Source organism: Myxozyma melibiosi (genome assembly GCF_037950935.1).
Source record: "Myxozyma melibiosi strain Phaff 52-87 chromosome Unknown BZA70scaffold_12, whole genome shotgun sequence".
NCBI lineage: Eukaryota > Fungi > Ascomycota > Lipomycetes > Lipomycetales > Lipomycetaceae > Myxozyma > Myxozyma melibiosi.
In genome coordinates, this window is record NW_027042926.1 from 1 (window position 1) to 16,874 (window position 16,874).

General features: G+C 47.2%; 8 protein-coding genes across 8 annotated transcripts; 4 read left to right on the plus strand and 4 right to left on the minus strand.

Annotated features, from left to right (window-relative positions):
- Window positions 1-1,441: 1,441 nt before the first annotated feature.
- BZA70DRAFT_250719 (OPT oligopeptide transporter protein-domain-containing protein) lies at window positions 1,442-4,423 on the minus strand. The gene is made up of 3 exons (XM_064910701.1): window positions 4,312-4,423; window positions 3,546-4,250; window positions 1,442-3,485 (listed from the first exon to the last, which is right to left on the minus strand). The coding sequence occupies exons 2-3, from the start codon at window positions 4,248-4,250 to the stop codon at window positions 1,599-1,601; spliced, it is 2,592 nt and encodes an 863-aa protein (XP_064766284.1). The 5' UTR covers window positions 4,312-4,423; the 3' UTR covers window positions 1,442-1,598.
- Window positions 4,424-5,982: 1,559 nt separating this feature from the next.
- Window positions 5,983-7,354, plus strand: BZA70DRAFT_283225 (cell division protein Cdc14). The gene is made up of 4 exons (XM_064913403.1): window positions 5,983-6,471; window positions 6,547-6,597; window positions 6,660-6,868; window positions 6,930-7,354. Exons 1-4 carry the CDS (start codon window positions 6,231-6,233, stop codon window positions 7,275-7,277), a joined length of 849 nt encoding a protein of 282 aa, XP_064766285.1. The 5' UTR covers window positions 5,983-6,230; the 3' UTR covers window positions 7,278-7,354.
- On the minus strand, window positions 7,355-8,965 carry BZA70DRAFT_283226 (uncharacterized protein). The gene is made up of 2 exons (XM_064913404.1): window positions 8,231-8,965; window positions 7,355-8,161 (listed from the first exon to the last, which is right to left on the minus strand). The coding sequence occupies exons 1-2, from the start codon at window positions 8,558-8,560 to the stop codon at window positions 7,424-7,426; spliced, it is 1,068 nt and encodes a 355-aa protein (XP_064766286.1). The 5' UTR covers window positions 8,561-8,965; the 3' UTR covers window positions 7,355-7,423.
- A 641-nt stretch (window positions 8,966-9,606) lies between these two features.
- Window positions 9,607-11,251, plus strand: BZA70DRAFT_73155 (uncharacterized protein). Its single transcript, XM_064915365.1, has 3 exons — window positions 9,607-10,184; window positions 10,255-10,397; window positions 10,477-11,251. Exons 1-3 carry the CDS (start codon window positions 9,747-9,749, stop codon window positions 10,886-10,888), a joined length of 993 nt encoding a protein of 330 aa, XP_064766287.1. The 5' UTR covers window positions 9,607-9,746; the 3' UTR covers window positions 10,889-11,251.
- A 394-nt stretch (window positions 11,252-11,645) lies between these two features.
- BZA70DRAFT_291291 (uncharacterized protein) lies at window positions 11,646-12,395 on the minus strand (the record flags this gene model as incomplete). Its single annotated transcript, XM_064914283.1, has 2 exons — window positions 11,646-12,310; window positions 12,368-12,395. The coding sequence occupies 2 exons, from the start codon at window positions 12,393-12,395 to the stop codon at window positions 11,646-11,648; spliced, it is 693 nt and encodes a 230-aa protein (XP_064766288.1).
- Window positions 12,396-12,480: 85 nt separating this feature from the next.
- BZA70DRAFT_73157 (uncharacterized protein) lies at window positions 12,481-13,738 on the plus strand. Its single transcript, XM_064915366.1, has one exon. The coding sequence runs from the start codon at window positions 12,774-12,776 to the stop codon at window positions 13,632-13,634; it is 861 nt and encodes a 286-aa protein (XP_064766289.1). The 5' UTR covers window positions 12,481-12,773; the 3' UTR covers window positions 13,635-13,738.
- On the minus strand, window positions 13,738-15,580 carry BZA70DRAFT_73195 (alcohol acetyltransferase). Its single transcript, XM_064915368.1, has 2 exons — window positions 15,218-15,580; window positions 13,738-15,154 (listed from the first exon to the last, which is right to left on the minus strand). The coding sequence occupies exons 1-2, from the start codon at window positions 15,258-15,260 to the stop codon at window positions 13,842-13,844; spliced, it is 1,356 nt and encodes a 451-aa protein (XP_064766290.1). The 5' UTR covers window positions 15,261-15,580; the 3' UTR covers window positions 13,738-13,841.
- Window positions 15,581-15,702: 122 nt separating this feature from the next.
- BZA70DRAFT_283237 (uncharacterized protein) lies at window positions 15,703-16,822 on the plus strand. Its single transcript, XM_064913405.1, has 2 exons — window positions 15,703-15,748; window positions 15,819-16,822. Exon 2 carries the CDS (start codon window positions 15,902-15,904, stop codon window positions 16,634-16,636), a length of 735 nt encoding a protein of 244 aa, XP_064766291.1. The 5' UTR covers window positions 15,703-15,748; window positions 15,819-15,901; the 3' UTR covers window positions 16,637-16,822.
- The last annotated feature ends 52 nt before the right edge of the window (window positions 16,823-16,874 follow it).

Here is a 16,874-nt window from a genome sequence, read left to right on the forward strand (position 1 = left end):
CAAAACAACGGATCGGAGGATATTCGGACCGCACTATTAAAGCTTATTTCAATTCAGGGCCCATCTTGCATTAGGCGCCTATAGCATGCTGTGTTGGCCTCCCACATATCCTATTTCAAACGCCGAAAATATGAAAAGTTGTCAGAATAGTAAATCAGATGTGGATCAAGATATATGTGAAATTTGAGACAGCCAGGAGATGTGGTTGTGGTGCAACGCGCGGAGGCAACTGGCGGTTTCTTAACTATGAGCGTTGAATTTAGTCCACCGATTCACCGATGCAATTGGGCAGATTGCGATTTGAAACTTGAGCGGTGACTAACTGTATATTGGATCCAGCATGGTTTGGAATTTCAGATAGCCAGCAATGGTTGTTGTTGTGGAGGGTGCTGTGACAGCCAATCGCTGGTTGACCATGAACATTAAAACTCCTCGCCCGCCAGTTTGACATTGATGATGCAATAGCGGAGTCAGCACTTTGAAACTTAAGCATTGTATGAGTGTATATCGTATCAGAATCTGGTTGGAATTTCAGACTGCTGTCTCTAAATGTGGGTGTGAAATGCTTGAACGCGAGTGGACACAGTGTTCAGGCTAGATAGAGCGTCAAGCTGGGAGCGCAAAAATAACCCTCGTCTGAGAATCTCCCAAGATTGGCTCACTAGCGAGCCTGGTTGGCCTCAGATGCATTCCATTTGAAGTCTGGATAGTATAAGAAGTTGGCTAAACGATTGAATAAATCCAGATCAGACTAAATATAAAATTATAGGAAGCAATTCGCAGTCAATGTGGTGCAATATGCGCTGAAGTGAGTGGACGCTGAGGGACGCTGACTAAGTGGTTAGACCCGCCCGCCCATTTACTCATGCAATTCGTGATTTGGGGATTTGAAAGTTGGGTAGTGGCTGGGTATATACTGGATCCAGACTTTGAGCAGATAACAAGAGAGCATTTGGCAGGCAATTTTGTGGAATGGGTTGAGACGGATCGTCGGTCGAGTAAGTATGGTGAGCCGCCAGGTGGACGCGGTCGGGTAACTATAGCGAACCACCAGATGGACGCTGTCTGCACGCTCACCAAGTAATTTAGACCCGCCACTCATGCAATTCGTGATTTGGGGATTTGAAAGTTGGGCAGTGGCTGGGTATATACTGGATCCAGACTCTGAGCAGATAATTAGAGAGCATTTGGCAGGCAATTTTGTGGAATGGGTTGAGACGAGTCGTCGGTCGGGTAAGTATGGTAAGTTGAGACGGATCGTCGGTTGAGTAAGTATGGTGCGTAGACCAAGAGTGGGATTGGTGAAGACTTTTTTAAGGTTTCGGGATTGGTGGCGGGGTGTCGGAAGATAATAAATAAGAGGGAAGATGATTGGGATTGAATGGGGCGGATTGTAGAGGATTATAGTGGCAGGCGCCTGTGGTTTTGGAGGGAAGACGCGGGGAGATGGATTGTAGAGTAGCAAAAGCTGCTGCGCAGTTATGCAATTCTAGTGAGGGCCAAGTGTGCTCCAACAGTGTACTAATCATCAGCCGATCCGCCACATATCAGTATCATTCGACCATTTCCATTGAGCGCACCTCTCTTGCGCTAAGTTATTAGTCCCATGTAGTAGGCCCAAACTTCGTGCCCTCCGGAACCTGAAGCTTTGCAGCAGATGATGCGCCGTCAATTCCTGCACTGCTCACAGAGTTGCCCCACCAGCTTAAGGAAGTGCCTGTGTACTGTAAAGTCAGGAAGATAAACATTCCACCAAATGCTAGACCAGCCGACAACCCTGAAGTAAGCACATAGTTGTATTTGGTCCACCAATTAACGTAGCGTCTCTTTATCCAGTAGTTGAAAAAGAAACCGGCAATAAGTCCAGGAGTATATTCGGAAAGATTATACGCTTGACCCCATTTCGATAAGCCATTGAGAAGAAGTACCGGATGAACATATAACATCGCGCGGGGAAACTTCAATTTAAGAAGCCAGAATGGGAAGACGGCAACGAAGCAGATCAGAAACGTATACTTCACCACAGGATAGAGATGATTGAACATTCTGCGAGGCCCAACGATACCGTACAGGATTCCCTCGGCGTATAAACTTCTTGGGTACGCACAAGTAAAATGATCGGGCTGTGTGATACTGCAGAAATCGTTGATTGAGTCCACGCTAAAGTTCAGAATAGCAACCGTCATGAAAGCTTGTACTAGTACTGCCAGCATCTGAACCCGGAACATGGCTCTAGGAGGCAGTTTGACATAGTGGCCCATTTTCAAGTCGGAAACAAAACTTTCCGTCTGCTGATCCATATCCCATCCAAATTGACGTAAAATCATATTTGCGATTCCATTTCCAGGAAGCATGTAGCCGATAATAATGAAGATCAGGTTGGCAAATCCCAGCTCGTATCCCGTGACCGATGCAATAATGGCGCTAGGAATCAGCATCACACTGCAGATGATGATCACGATAACTAGAGCCCATACAGGTGTGTTGGTAGGATAGCCGGCACAGGCTCCAACAGCGCAGGCAAACGATAAAAGAAGAACAAGCAGATACCACCAATCAGGAACCTCGGGGTATTTTGCCATCATTCTTGTATGAGGATCGGTGTAAGATGCAAAATTTGAACGACCGCGATGTCTCAACTGTAGATAAAAATCCTTGAGAGCACCCCATAGCATCTTGTACTCTGTAAGCAAGATGTATGCCAAAGCAAGAGTATGAATTCCAAGAGCAGCGCCGTTTGTAAGAATATATCCAGCAGAAGTGAAAGGCGGTGAGTATTCCTTGTAACCAGTCTCGTAAAATTCGTTATTGATTGCCACTCTGGAAGCATTGTAGCTAGATCCAGTATTATCCCAAACTGCATTGCTGTTGATTGGCAAGTACGCAGTATAGCTGTAGTTTGTCCAATACATCGCAAGCACAATAAAAGCGCCGACAAAGACTCCAATGTAGTTGTTCAATATGGAGAAGAAAGGTACGACAAGAGGCTTGGTATAGTTGATAATCGACCAGTCAAATGTGGTTATAGGATTGAACCCTAGGCCAAGGTAAGAACCGCAGATAACAGCAAGATTGAAGTTGTTAGGTGCAATCCATGTAATCCAGTTGAAATAGCTCAACGCTTTGAAGATGTAGGCTGGAAAAAAGTACCAAAGGAAAGAAGCACACATGACCCACATGAAAAAGCGGTATTTGGAGATTGTCCAGCCATTGATAACGGCACGCTTTTCAGGAATCAGGAGTGCCCGGTTCAGAGCGAGAGTTGGAAGCACAGTTGGCCAAACTGCTTTCACGGGATAAATAACAAAGCGGCGAACAACACCAGCGATTCCAAATCCCAAAAAGAGAGTCGCCAGATTGAGTAGCATCATGAACCCAAACCTAACGTACTGAAGATTGAAAAACATTGGCATGCGAAGGACCAGGAGAGCGGATCCTACAGGTGCAGCTGCACTTGCCACGTTCACCATCAGTGTAGCTAGCATCTGCATATAAGCGTTAGTACAGTTACCATCAAAGACAAGAAACTTATAAAGACGACATACTTGTTCTTTATGAGTCCATGGACCAGGATTAAGGCTATAGTAGTGGCCAAATAGTGTAAACCCCTTGTCTGGTAGCACGCGAGCTAGAAACTCTCCACAGAAATATAAGAGGATCTGGCAGGCTTGAGAGGTAATGGAAAGCGCCGGCTGACGCTGACTGAAGAACTGGTTGATGAAAGAGCCAAGAGCTACCCAGCAAATGCCAAGAAAGTACATGCGAATTGTTTCTATCTCAGCTGTAGGCTCATCAAAAGGATCACAGACAGCGCGGACTTCTGGATATGGCGAGTGGTATTTGATCAATGCTGCCTCGATCTTGACATCAAGTTCGTAAGCGTCGCGATCTCCACCTTGATAGTGCTCTGGTCCTTTGAGAAGCTCAACAATACGATCCATATCGACTGCTGGAAAGTTTTCGTCTCGTAAGTGCTCCTTGACAGTGTCTTTGAGGATTTGAACGCCCTCGTCCACAGGAAGGGTAGACATCTTGTCGAAAAGGTATTCCGCACCCTTATCAAAAACTGTCTCGTTCTCTCCACCAAGATGAACGGCGGTAAGTCGGTAGATGACTTTCTCTCTTTCCTCGATGTCAATTACCGGTGTGGTTTCAATAACCACTTCACCTTTTTCCGAGTTCAAGACATCGTCATCTGTAGTGACGACGCTCACTATAGCTTCCTTCTTTTCGTAGTCTGTGTCCTCCATCTATCAAAGCAGATGTTAGTAGACTGATCAGAGACCCCACGCTCTTAAGCACTGTCCATACCGTATAGCAATCTTCCTTTTGTGACTTTCGATCACTCGGATGCGACAAAAAAGCTCAAGAACTGCTGGAAGTAGCTTTGAAATATGAGAGAGGGGTTTCTGCTTTATAAGTGAGCGTCAGATCCCTTGGTCGTGGTGCAATAGCATCTTTAAAAATCCCTCGAGACAAACCTGAGAGTCAGAGTATTTCCACAAAACTTTGTTGCACCCTGGTACGAGCGACGGATAACGGAGGAGTCTTATCAGGTTTTTGGGACGCTTGCGCTCTTTGATGGAGCTTATCTTAGCTTCAATTTAATCTAGGTGACATGGACTGATTGACTACCATGTGCGTAAGTCCTAGCTGCCGCTAGCAGCTGGAACGAATCCTTATCAATCATCGCCATGATGGTAATGTGTTTGATTGTTATTATAAGATGCTAACTCGAAGATAAGGTACAGCTCTAGTAGTAGTGAGGGTTGGTGTCATATGCCCTGAGCGTTGTTATGTAGATAAGGCTTCTCGGCTAGGGCGCGATAAGAGCACTGACGAGGGGCTCATTGCTTAGAGTTTGAAAGTCACCTCTGGTCAGTAAGATAAGCCGAGCAGTTGACAGTTTGCAGGACTAGACATTTTACAATGCTACTACAGATAGTAAAATAGATACATCTAGAGTGTCTAGCCCAGCTCGATACGGACGGACGCGTTGCCAGTGAATCTAGATAGATTTGAAGACCGTCTGATTCGACATATACTAGGCAGCAGCGTTGTGCAGCGAGTGAGCGCTCAGAGCTCTTATTCCGCTCGGTCCAGCTTTGTCTGACGCCCAGGCATGGTCTGCCTTTGTACCATAATCTTTCCTTGAAAATGCCTCTCGAAAATGCCTCTCTTATCGCAAAGGAAGAACAACTGAATACACTCAGATACCATGCCCGAGTAACTTATAAGCTCTCCTGATCTTCTCTCTCTCTTCTTCCGGAACCTTTGTATATGATTAGTGTTCAGTTATAACCAGCTACTTCTAGCTTTAAGTAATCCGAAATACCAAGCTCGCATCTAACGAAGCCAAGTATGATCGACTATCCGGTACTACTTATAAATTGATAACTATGATACAGCCAGCTACCGACACGGGAGTACTTTGGAGAGGCGAATATCATGGATTTTATGTACGCAAGACTCTACTCTACAGGATGTTCCCCATCATTTTCTTGGTAGTGGAGCACACGTGCTGGAGATGCGCGGAAAATCTGAGAACTACAGAGCGCAGTTCATGATACTTTCGAGGTCTCCATGTATTAACCTTTTTTTGCAAATCATCTTCGGTTCGTGTATCGGAGAGATACCATGGTCTGGATAGACTTAACGTGGGCCACAAGTCACCGCCAATACACATCATGGTGCCTGCAATGTTGTTCCAAGCTGCTCTATTACTACCGTAGATTGTCGTTGGAACAGAAACGTAACCGGTAGATGAGATGCGTTACATTGGAGTCTAGCTGTGAGCAGCGGCAATATAACAGCCACCGATATAGTCTAAGACTCGTTCCCGCTATCCGTATCAAAGCATCCAACTACCACTACTCGGAATCTGCAATGGTGTATCATAATGTTTAGCAGCGGCGATGACTCAAGACATAGCGAGGAGGAATTGGTGGGAGGTTACCCTCTGGTACAGCCAAGCGCATTCATGCGTGTGTTGCCAAGGCAACGCCACAGACATATGACATCACTACGCAAACAAACAAATTATTGTGTGCATCCCTACTAACGGATCACAGATCCTCATCACTTCTCCATATATTCACTCTTATCAGACGCAGGCCAATATTTCGATCTATAGAGCTCAGGTCCGAAGCGATAATATTCACGGCTAAACAGGCAGAGAGTGACCGATACAGATAGAATTTCACGCATCGCTCTGGTTTGCTCAAGATAATATGGAATTGCTTCTTTCTTCGGCTTTTGATCAACTGTCTTCCTCTGATCCGTCATTAGTTCGACGGGGTCTTCGTCATATCGAAGGCTTGCTAGCACAATTGTGCAGGCCGATCAATAGCTCAGGAGGCGAAGATGATAATACACAACTGAAAGACAAGACCTCTGCGATTGATACGCGAGTAGCGGACGACCCGGCGTATCGTGAATTCCTGCGACTACAGGACGGATTTGAATGGAACGGTATTGTTTATATGTTGCTCTTTTCAAAGATTATAGTCATAGCGTGACACTGACCAATAGTCGTATTGCAAACAGTCTGTCTACGTCTCTTGTCTTGTCTAGAGAAACTTCTGGGCCAGGAGAATAGTGAGCAATACTGGTTTTTTTCTATAACTGAAGGAGAATTACTAACTGGTTTCATTATCTAGACGAACTGTCGTCAATCCTAATAGTCTCAGCTCTTGAAATTTTACAAGGTGTGCTGCTGATCCATCGACCAAGCCGACGAGTGTTTGTGCGCGAAGTTCACATGACGATTCTGATCGATCTACTCGATTCTCAGCTACCCGCATCAGTTCAGGGTGCTACCGTAAGCGCTCTGGTTTGTGCTCTTGTGGAGGAATGGCAAAATATAAGGGTATGTACTTTCTGAACACAGTTAAAGACATTACATATGCTGACTATTTGTGAAAATCTAGACTTTCGAATCCTTGGAGGGTCTAGCTACAATTTGCACACTTTTCAAGCGCAAAAGTACAGACAAAGAAGTGAAGCTGAAAATCCTGGAGTTTCTCTTTTTCTATCTGATTCCTGAACCCCAAAACGCTACCCCAGTTCACATCAAGGGCTCGGCAAATTCAGTATCTTCCTCAATCACGATCACACCCAGCAATGTTGATAATGATAGCGAGTCTGTTTTATATACGAATCTGCAAGTTAGGACGACAGAAGAAAAACAGAAAATGCTTAGCAAATATTTGAGTAACGTTGATACTCTTGTTAATGAGCTGAAACAGAGTCAGCCCTTTGGCAATCTGATGGTCTAAATATAGCGTCAAATGGTTGGATGAGTTTTTTTATTCTCTTTTGCTTTATGATAAAGGGTGGAGGCATATAGGAGTTCTATTCAATGTTTATTTATATTCGTTCCATTTATATTGCTTCTTCAAGCTATTCGCGATCTCACTCTATCTTAAGCAGTCGGCTTTGCAACCCGTTGCCCATTCCTGTCAAAGTAGATCTTCTCGCCAGAATCCAAGGCCTCCTGAAGGAGCAGTACAGTCTCAACTGCACGAGCGGCAGCCTGCAAAGTAATAGGAAGAGGCTTGTCATCCAAGCACGCATCAGCAAACTCAATGGCTTCAGTCACGAAGGCTTCTCTAAACCGCTCAAAGTAGGTGGGAGGCACTTCTTTTCTAATGCCAGTTGAGTCGTGAATGCGAACGAAATTAGCCTGGGGTTCGACATTAATCGTGAGTTTACCCTCCGGACCCATGATCTCACAAGTATCCTCCTGACCAGCAGGCAGCATTGATGAAATGAAAAGGCAGGCGAATCGCTCATCGTAGAACTCGATAATGGCAATCGTGTTATCCTTCACACCTGCATCTTTGAGTTCTGGAACAACGACGCAAGTAGCAGACGACGAAATGGATTTGATCTTTGCATCGTGCCCAAAAAACCAAAACATAAGATCGGTGTCGTGAATACCCATGTCCATCCATAGACCACCCATTGTCATTGCGTAGCCTTTGTAGAAGGATTTGAGCCAGTGATCTCCGGTCTGAGACTTGAAAACCGTGGGCTTTCCAATAAGTCCAGAATCGACCTTTGCCTTTGCATCGCGGTAGGAAACATCAAAACGGCGTGAGAATCCGCAGAGGATTTTCAAGTAGGGCTTTTTGGCGGCTTCTGTGATAATTTGATTGCACTGTTAAACAACTTGAGTTAGATCCTGTCTCGACAAACTTAACAGATATACTGGACAAAGAATAAATACCTCGTCGGTGTTGTGAGCGAGCGGCTTCTCAGATAGGCAATGCTTATCGGCTGCGATGGCCTTGAGGATCTGTTCACCATGCACAGCAGCCGACGTAGAGACGACCACGGCTTCAATGCCGGGATGATTCAACATATCATCATATTTGTCGTAGACTGCAACGTTGAGGAGGTTCTCCTTCGCCCAAACCATCTCGTGGGGCATGATAGTGCAAACGGCGACGAGCTCAGCGCGAGCGACAAGGTTGTAGTAATGTAAAGCATGACGCTGGCCCATACGGCCCAAGCCAGCAACTCCGACTTTGAGCTTCTTGATTTCTGAGACAGTCATCGTTTTGGAGTGATAAGGAGAAGAGTGAGTCGGCAGGGATCTTTCATTGTCTTCCTCTGTTGACCTGGAACGGTATTTATAATGATGGCGCTGTTGTGATCGTCATGTTTGGCAGACTCCAGCAGCAGATGCCATCGAAACCCGCGACGGTAATTGCTGGATCATGTAGATGACTTGCCGCTGAGTGCGATAATGCTGGTAACGGTCGCCCTTGACTAGCTGAGTTTGTCACCGCTGGGGTTGCTATTGTGAGAGAAAAGGCGGGGAAGACGAAAAATTAACTGCTGAAGGCGGTTCAGGGTGCAAAACAGGAAGAGCATGCGCGTGCGGCTTACAGTTTGTTGCTCGTCCATTGCCCTATTCGACTCGCATCGCGTATCCCAGCATCCACTGCGGTTTTCTCCCTTTCACTAGAGTAATAGCATGTACTTGTTTGGTATCCAAAAAGCAGGCACAATATATATCTAGTCTTGGTGCAACTGTTATTCCTAACCAGCTCCTAGACTACACTTGCCGCCGACAACCGGCCGACGCTTTGGGGCGCGGCTTTCTACTTCTCCACAAATGTCTCCCGATCGCAGTTTAATCCCCTCTCTGCTGACATGTCCCGTCAATCCTTCAGAATTCTTACTTTAAGTCTACGGACCCCCGAGATTAATGTATTTCCGTCTCCTCTCCCCTCATCTGTGAAATGCAGGCCAGAACCTCTATCTGCTGACTGCGCATATCCTCTGGATCGAGCAGCGTTGCGTCGACGGCTTCAAAACCCCTCTAATCACTTATGCACATCAGCGAGTACTTTCTATATACATGCTTGGCTGGTTTGCAGTGCAGTATCCGGCTAACCTTGGGCTGCGTACCGTCAGAATTTCATATCTGACCGAGATCGAATGGAATATGGGCTGAACTAGGTTTGCCTGCCGAGCGAGCGAGTGTGTGCAAACCCTAGAAAAAATCACCCAGTCCCACATGATTAAGTAACCGCTTTGTAATTTTTGATCTGTGCGTCGTCGATGGGACAACATATTCCCGGATCGAAGAGGCACGAGTCGGCTTATGACGGTGGGTCTCCAGCAACCAGCCTGGACTACCCCTCATTTCTACGACCTATATAAGTATGGAGGAGTCCAATGATTTTAATAACGGCTGAAGGTATACTTCTGCAAAATAAAGCACGATACACAATATGGCCAAAGTTTTGTTGACTGGTGCTTCCGGATTCCTAGCGGGATGGGTTCTCCGTTACTTGCTGGAGAAAGACTACTCCGTCGTTGCAACTGTTCGCTTTCAGGAAAAGGCCGATTATCTAAAGTCTCTCTATCCAAACAAGGATTTGACCTTTATCTTGGTCCCTGATATGAGTGAGCCCACTGCATTCGATGAGGCAGTCAAGGGAGTCGACTACGTCGTTCACACTGCGTCTCCATTCCATTTCAAGATCAATGATCCCGTCAAAGACATGCTCGATCCCGCAATCAAGGGGACAACCAACATTCTGGCCTCTGTGAACAAGTATGGTCCTCAGGTCAAGAAGGTTGTGATTACTTCCAGTTTTGCTGCTATTCAGGATTATAGCAAAGGAGCACGACCTGGCCATGTTTATGATGAGACTCAGTGGAACCCGGTATGACATCTGTTCAATTTCTTTTTGTTGGGAGTATTCAGTCAGTCTAACTCAATGATTGTGGTCGTAGGCTACTTGGGAGGAGGCGTGCACACTGGATCCTCACTTCACGTACTGTGCCAGCAAGGCGTTCTCAGAGAAGGCTGCTTGGGATTTTATGGAGAAGGAGAAACCTAGTTTCCCGCTCACCACTATTACCCCTCCTATGATTCTGTAAGTGACTTTGTGATGGCTGGAAACCCGGCTTCTGGTTAAGACTGAATTGCCGTACTAACATCTTTTTCTAACACAGTGGACCTATGCTTCATGACGTTTCTCCAGAGACTATCAACACTTCAAGCTCGGTCGTTTACAGCCTGATGAAAGTCGAAGGAAAGACCATTCCTCCGACTCGTGTCCCGGTTTGGGTGGACGTTCGCAACGTGGCCATGGCCCATGTGCTGGCGCTCGATAATCCGGTGACTGACAACCAGCGTTATCTCGTATCGGCAGGAAACATCACTTGGGAGCAGATCTGCATATATCTTCGCAAAGCCTTCCCCGAGCTTGAGGGTAAGGTGCCTACCATCCCGGACGAGAGCGAAGAGAAGGAGTTTTTCTCGACGGACAACACGAAGTCAATTAAGGATATGGGAATCGAGTATATCTCGCTGGAGCAGAGCATCTACGATTTGGCGAAGCAACTTATTGATTGGGTGAAGTAGAGAGAGTTGTTAGAGTAGATAGCTGCCTAATTTTAACTGAGCACCTCGAGGACTTTGTCTTGCCAATGTGACTTGGCTCTGAAACACCAACGCCTTACGAATAGTGATTGTGATCGGTGGTCACTGATCAGTGATGCGATCGTGACCAGAATCATTGCAGAAGCAATCTCAGTAAATGCCTCTTGTTACTTGCCGCTGCTCCGTGCATTGCTGTCTACTTTCTATTAGGGGAACTAGATTACACTAAAGGGCCAGAGTAGCTTAGATTAGTTAGGGTCTGAGACTCACTGCTAGCCCACGGGCAGAGTGGCGCACGATGATAATTACTGACACTCACGGCTGAATCTGCGCGCTTCTATTCTCCCACAGCGCAGAGATGTCTGGGATGATCACCGATTCCAGACAGAATCTATTTACTAATAACATGAAGTGATGACGTGTATTGCAAGTTGTCTATTTCAGCTCGGCTTTCACGTATTGATGATAGCTATGACGTTATTTGCGGTATAAAGTGCCCCTGGCTAATTTTCGATGTAGAGTCCCGTGCAGGATGTGACACAACTAAGTTTAAACCTCAGTAACCTGAAAGGTCCGGCTGAGGGACAGGTTCATCTTGCAGCGGGATCAGCCATCCAGTTACCGTCTAAGAGCAAAAACAGAGATTTAAAACTTTGATCAATTTATTTTCGGTGAACTCAATTGACTAAACATGTGTTCTTGTTACTGTTACTGTGGTGAAATATTCCGACTCCGCACTTTAGAATCCAAAGCCACCTCCCCGGCCAGAGTTTTCTGACTCTCCGCTGCCGTACGAATCTGAGTCGCGGCCAGACGAGCCAAAAGACGAGTCGTTGCCGCCACGGCCAGACGATCCGTAAGAGTCGTTGTCACGGCCGGACGATCCGTAGGAGTCGTTGTCGCGACCGGACGATCCATAGGAAGAGTCCTGGCCGGAAGAGTCCTGGCCGGAAGAGCCGTAGGAGTCATTGCCTCCACGTCCAGACGATCCATAGGAGTCAGAGTCGCGGCCAGACGAGCCGTATGAGTCCGAGTTACCAGAAGATCCAAAAGAGTCGTTGCCTCCGCGTCCAGACGATCCATACGAGTCAGAGTCGCGGCCGGACGAGCCGTAAGAGTCCGAGTTACCAGAAGATCCAAAAGAGTCGTTGCCTCCGCGTCCAGACGATCCATACGAGTCAGAGTCGCGGCCGGACGAGCCGTAAGAGTCCGAGTTGCCAGAGTTGCCAGACGATCCATAAGAGTCAGACCCACCGAAGCCGCTGGACTTGTTTGAACCATACGAGTCAGAGTCGCGTCCGGATGAGCCGTAAGAGTCGTTGTTGTCGCGTCCAGATGATCCGTAGGAGGAGGAGTCGTTGTCGCGTCCTCCGTAGCTGGAGTTGTTCGACTCGCGACGGTCGTCTATTCAGAGCAGTTAGTAAAGGAGACTGCGGGAGAGAGAGATCAGGGCCGACATACCATCGTCAGAAGAAGAAAAGAGACCCATTGTTGAGATTGTGTGTGTTTGAGGAGGTTTTTATAAAATTGAGGTGTAAGAGGTGAGTATGATCAAAAAAAGGAGAACGAGGGAAAGAGGCCTCTATTTATACCCCGAGATTCCTCGATTTCGTCATTCGGCATGCAAGATGAGCTCAACTGTCGAGGATCCCGCCGAAGGTGACACGAAACCGACGATGACGAAAGACCCTGGCAAAATCGAAGCTTCCGCCTTCTGGAACCCCGCCGCACGGCACAGATTAAACCCTACTTTGTGCTACCTGCCCTCTGGCCCGAGTCACAAACCACAAATCCACAACAAACGCGACTCCGCCATTCTATTTTTTTCCGCGCGCACCCCTCCCATCCCCTCGAGGCCAATCATAGTATGGCCACGCCTGTTCTGGTCTCCGGTGCCTCGGCCGTGATAGCTCTTACGGCTGCCTTTCTCTGCACCGCCCGCAGCCGCAGCGCCTCCAGCCGCTCCCCCGACGACGTCATAGCGCTCGATCTGCGTCGCCGAAACAGCCTCCATTCCCTGCCTGGCCGGCCTCTCTCCGCTTCTCATTCGACCACATCCGCCGCTGATCCTGCTGTTGCCGAAGCTGACAATTCCAGTGCCGGCCGTCTCCTTACTTTTTCCTTGCGCCCCCAGTTTCGTAGCCATAATAAGCTCATCCGCGTCCATGCGGCAGACGGCTCCCTCGTATACTCCTTCGTGCGGCACGTTCCATCGGCCTCTGGTATGCGTTGTGCTGTCCTTTACTCTATGCTGGATTGTACCCACCGCCCCGTCTCTACCATCTACATCGGCGGACTCAAGAGCCATATCCTGTTTCACGGCAATGCCTCCCCCGCAGACGATGATTACGACCCTCTTGCCGTCTTAACCGTCAGGCATGTGGTCGGCAAGACCTATAGTTCGCGTATGTTTATCATGCCAAACTGCGTCGCTTATCAGTGGACCAGTGATTACTCCCTCCACCGCGTCCACTGTCCTTCTCAGTCCTCGTCTTCGTCCCCACAGCCAGTCGCACCTCCTGTGGACACTCAGGATCCCATTGCAAAAGCAGCCCGCGTTGGCACACGCACATGGCAATTGAGCTTTGATAGCAACACTGACCTCGATCCAGCTGTTATATTCTCCACTGCACTCGTCAGCATCCTCGATCAATGGAGTACTAGCCTAGGTGTGGGCGGCCTCTTCTTTAAATCAGACTCGAACCTCACCGTTAGATTCAAAGTCTGATGCATTCTTCTGTCCTTGTTCTGTCTGTGTCTCCACTGTCTTTTTGTCTGTCTCAGCTAGGTGCTGTGTTCATTTGAATTTATCGAAGATTGTGGGTTCATCACCACCCTCTTTGTTGAAGGTGTTTAGATTTCTTTTCAGTAATGTACACTCTCTGAGAAAACTTTTGATGCAAACATCATAAAGCATTCTATTATGCGTAGATTATCACGCCTGTAATCCAATGATGCTCTCTACCATCTCCTGAAACCTGCTCCAAATCAACTCGCTTTTTCCTTCCCCTAGAACGCTATCAGCAGAGACAAACGTTAATGTCAACCGTCCTCCCTTCACGGCTGCTGCGTTTATTTCTGCCGGAGGATTAGTAAATCCATGTGGCTGCGAGAATCCACACGCCACTACACCGTCGGGAAATGATGCTGCACCAATATTTGAGATTTCAACATCAGAATCGCGCTCAGTGCCCACCTTTTTGAGCAGCCACTCTTGTATCTTCCCACCTAGATACTTGACCATCGCTGGCGCATATATTGTCTCGATCGTCGTACCGTTCTTTAAGTCGTCTCCAAACTTTTTCACGCTTTCCCAAGAAAATCCTGTCGAGCGATCAACAATGCAACGGAACTGGCCGATGTAAGGTCCAATCAAACCGCTTGGGTCCGGAATATCGGTGGATTTCTCTATAAACCGTCGTCCGTTGACGGGTATCCGGACCTCTAGATCGCGAGAGCCTTCAATAGTTTGATTGAGTGCTGTGCAAAGTGTTGATGCTAATAAAGCCGTGATCGTGGTGTTGTGCTTCCTGGTCATCGCCAGCAGCTTCTCTGACTCCTCGGTCGAAAACGTCCGCAGCCTCACTTTATAATCGGCGACAGGATGAAACATGGGTGCGTATACCGATGCATTGCGAGGGTCTTTCTTCGGGAATAGCCATTTCGGGGCAAACTCTGCTGAAAGAGCTTTCAAAACATAAAATAGTGGTGGATCCATCTTTGTCAATTCCTCAAACCGGGGAGGCGGGGTCATATCTGCAGGAACGCTAACTACCGTAGATGGAACCGTAGAATCAGACGGCACTGAGGAATTCTGCAACAGCTCAGATAGCTTGCTGACGAAAAGTCTCCCCGACATCCCGTCAAATACGGAGTGGTCAAAGACAAAAAGCACGTAACGCATATTATAAACCACGAGTCTCCAGAGAGGCTTGCTGTCGTCGGTATACTCGGTTTTTTTGTCATGGTTGTGCATCAGCAGTCTCTCTAGCGACTCAGTGCTTTCATCGCCTTCCTCGAAACTGACAAGATCAGCAAGATCGATTTCTTTCAGCATCGCGACTCGCTGTGATTTCTTGTCCGGAGACAATGAGATCCTGCAGCATAGTGCTGAATTGTCGAGCACTAACTTCGTGAGAGCAGTGTAGAGTGATTCACTCGTGATTTCGTGTTCATACTGCACCCATACCACAACACTGCGATAAAAGTCCAACAAGCATCGGTTGACGAAGTACTGCTCCAAAAAGCCTGATAAGATGATAAGGCTGTTAGCAAGAGTCCGATGCCATAAGTGAACGTAAGGAAACATACTCAAGGGACGCGATGGCGTAATATCCAATCCAGCCTCTGCCATCTTATCTATTGTATCTGACCACGACTTCTGAGTTATCCAGTCCTAAACTCGCCTTTGCTGCATCTTAAATACTCTGATTGTCGAGTCATAAACAGTGCCACAAACCCCTTCGTATACAACAGTCGTCGGCTTGTCAGCATCAGCGGCGGTCAGCATGTCGGCAGCGGTCAGCATGTCGGCAGCGGTCAGCATGTCGGCAGCGGTCATGGTCCTTGGACTGAGACTTGCCAGCATTTGCCATGATCTGTTATCCCGCTAAGCTAAGACGTTAGTTATTCTGCTTAGCAGGTTGAAATTGACTGGAAATCTGCGGACTAAGAGTTGAGTAGTCATTAAGTTGAACTATCTATGATGAACGGTGGGATGCGCCGAGCGTGCGGCGGGAAATTTTATGAAAAGGCTAAACGCCTGCTCGGCCCTTGACTTGACTTGACTACACACATATTTTGTGTACATTGTATATAACTTATATCCATATACTTATCCTTGTAATAACAGATTGCCCTTTTCTGCCTCTTATTTGTTGAATGCTAACATTGCTTAATCGTCTATATCTAGGGTACGGAAGACGTTGAGTAGCTGCTATAGACAGCCCGAATCATAATCCCTTTTGTGTGTTAAGATCGGCCTGTTTTCTTGAAATGTCTCTACCTTACTTCCTTCTTCCCATTGCAGGACCTGTCGTTTTTGCAGCCGCATCTCTGTTTACTTTGTATGCCTGTAATCAGCTCGTCAACCCAGATATTGGAAGTCAACCCCTGATCCGCGAGCTGCCGCAGTCCGGTCTGACCTCGTTTTGTATCCGACCCCAGTTTCGATACAATGACAGAGTTTTGAACGTCTACACCCGACCTGGTGCAAGAGTATTTAGATTTATGCAGCAGCCGTCCTTGCCTTCTGATACCTTGTCTTCCAATATTGAGCCGAAAGGGCTGGTGTATACCCTACTGCGGGGCCAAGAGACTCGTCCCTTTGCAACGATTCGCATTCAAGGATTACACAGCGAGATTGTATTTCACAATATCAGTCCTGCACTACCAGAACCAAGTGTGGTATCTCTAACTCATGCTGTTGACGGAGACGAGACCTATCGCATGTTTATCCTTCCGGATGGTAGAACGTATCAGTGGACAGGGAAAGAGCGATTTCTGGAACAGGTGATTGCAAAATCGTCTCAATCTGAGCCTGAGATTCGTAATAGAATCGGCTCTGCGCGCCGAATAGGTTCTCGCATCTGGGAGCTGAAATTTGACGAAACTCAGCTATCAGCCGAACTGGTACTTGCTACTGCTCTGGTTAGTATTTTTGATCAGTGGAATACTTCGTTGGGGGTATTTGGGTGGCTCTGGAAGTCAGATGAAAAGCCGAGTCATTAGTCTTTGATGGAACCGTTAATACCCGCTGACTGTCTTCTGCTCTGTTGATGGATTCGATATCTATTTATTTAGTAGGATGTACTTCTCTGCCTCTTAGCTTCTTGCTTTTGTCCATCTTCCAATAAAGTCTTTAACAGCAATTTTGTAAAAAGAAGTTCTCCGCCGCTATTGAGATCGATCTCACTGTGTAATCTGCTCCCTGCGCAGTGTCTGACCACTGTCATTTTCGTATTTTGTT

Excerpts from the sequence above, each read along its gene's own strand:
- BZA70DRAFT_250719 (XM_064910701.1), bottom strand. The coding sequence starts at position 4,250 with ATGGAGGACACAGACTACGAAAAGAAGGAAGCTATAGTGAGCGTCGTC. Across the intron at positions 3,486-3,545 it reads CATGGACTCATAAAGAACAA|ATGCTAGCTACACTGATGGT; the intron begins GTATGTCGTCTT and ends GCTTATATGCAG.
- BZA70DRAFT_283225 (XM_064913403.1), top strand. The coding sequence starts at position 6,231 with ATGGAATTGCTTCTTTCTTCGGCTTTTGATCAACTGTCTTCCTCTGAT. Across the intron at positions 6,472-6,546 it reads GGACGGATTTGAATGGAACG|TCTGTCTACGTCTCTTGTCT; the intron begins GTATTGTTTATA and ends TATTGCAAACAG. Across the intron at positions 6,869-6,929 it reads AGGAATGGCAAAATATAAGG|ACTTTCGAATCCTTGGAGGG; the intron begins GTATGTACTTTC and ends GTGAAAATCTAG.
- BZA70DRAFT_283226 (XM_064913404.1), bottom strand. The coding sequence starts at position 8,560 with ATGACTGTCTCAGAAATCAAGAAGCTCAAAGTCGGAGTTGCTGGCTTG. Across the intron at positions 8,162-8,230 it reads TCGCTCACAACACCGACGAG|TGCAATCAAATTATCACAGA; the intron begins GTATTTATTCTT and ends GTTGTTTAACAG.
- BZA70DRAFT_73155 (XM_064915365.1), top strand. The coding sequence starts at position 9,747 with ATGGCCAAAGTTTTGTTGACTGGTGCTTCCGGATTCCTAGCGGGATGG. Across the intron at positions 10,185-10,254 it reads ATGAGACTCAGTGGAACCCG|GCTACTTGGGAGGAGGCGTG; the intron begins GTATGACATCTG and ends TTGTGGTCGTAG. Across the intron at positions 10,398-10,476 it reads ATTACCCCTCCTATGATTCT|TGGACCTATGCTTCATGACG; the intron begins GTAAGTGACTTT and ends TTTCTAACACAG.
- BZA70DRAFT_73157 (XM_064915366.1), top strand. The coding sequence starts at position 12,774 with ATGGCCACGCCTGTTCTGGTCTCCGGTGCCTCGGCCGTGATAGCTCTT.
- BZA70DRAFT_73195 (XM_064915368.1), bottom strand. The coding sequence starts at position 15,260 with ATGGCAGAGGCTGGATTGGATATTACGCCATCGCGTCCCTTGA. Across the intron at positions 15,155-15,217 it reads TACGCCATCGCGTCCCTTGA|GCTTTTTGGAGCAGTACTTC; the intron begins GTATGTTTCCTT and ends TCATCTTATCAG.
- BZA70DRAFT_283237 (XM_064913405.1), top strand. The coding sequence starts at position 15,902 with ATGTCTCTACCTTACTTCCTTCTTCCCATTGCAGGACCTGTCGTTTTT.